This window comes from Priapulus caudatus, unplaced genomic scaffold (assembly GCF_000485595.1).
Source record: "Priapulus caudatus unplaced genomic scaffold, Priapulus_caudatus-5.0.1 Scaffold15278, whole genome shotgun sequence".
In the NCBI taxonomy this organism is placed as follows: Eukaryota; Metazoa; Priapulida; class Priapulimorpha; order Priapulimorphida; family Priapulidae; genus Priapulus; species Priapulus caudatus.
The window spans coordinates 1-824 of NW_014592339.1; the positions used below are offsets into that span (position 1 = coordinate 1).

General features: G+C 43.1%; 1 protein-coding gene across 1 annotated transcript; it reads left to right on the forward strand.

Moving 5' to 3' along the window:
* Nucleotides 1-98: 98 nt before the first annotated feature.
* On the forward strand, nt 99-789 carry LOC106820494 (ATP-dependent DNA helicase RecQ-like; the record flags this gene model as incomplete). The annotated part of the gene is made up of 1 exon (XM_014825005.1): nt 99-789. A coding segment is annotated over exon 1 (691 nt), but the record flags the coding sequence as incomplete, so codon positions are not given.
* Nucleotides 790-824: the final 35 nt, after the last annotated feature.

Consider the following 824-nt stretch of genomic DNA (forward strand, 5'->3'; position numbering starts at 1 on the left):
TAAACTCCACCCAATCTGCTGAAGAATCTCAATATGTTAGGGATGCTTTGTACCACAATGAATTAGATTTTCTATACGTTGCGCCCGAGCGTTTATTGATGAAAGGCACCTTGAATTTATTGAGTAATAGTCAAGTTGCATTGATCGCCATTGATGAAGCGCACTGTGTATCGCAGTGGGGACATGATTTTCGTCCAGAATACCAGCAACTCTCTGTATTACCAGAACGCTTTCCAAATGTACCACGTATTGCGCTAACGGCCACAGCAGACGCCAGAACCCGACAAGAAATTATTCAGCAACTAGGTTTATCGCGTGCGAAGACCTATATGAGTAGCTTTGATCGTCCCAATATTCGCTATATCATTTCAGAAGCCCAAAACGCACGCGCTAAATTATGGGATTTTATTGAGCAGAATCATTCTGAAGATACAGGCATAGTGTATTGCTTATCAAGAAAAAAAGTTGAGAATGTTGCAGAATATTTATCCTCAAAAGGCCGAAAAGCTTTAGCATATCATGCCGGAATGCCCGCAGCGGTGAGGCAACAGCATCAAGAACGTTTTTTACGTGAAGAAGGTATTATTATTGTTGCGACAATCGCTTTTGGCATGGGAATTGATAAACCCAATGTGCGCTTTGTTGGACACTTGAGCCTGCCAAAGAACATCGAGGCATATTACCAAGAGACGGGTAGAGCAGGGCGCGACGGCGAGCCTGCCAATGCATGGATGAGTTACGGCTTACAAGACGTGATTACCTTACGCCAAATGATGGAAAGTGGTGAAGGTAGTCTTGAATATAAGCGCATTACACAAAACAAA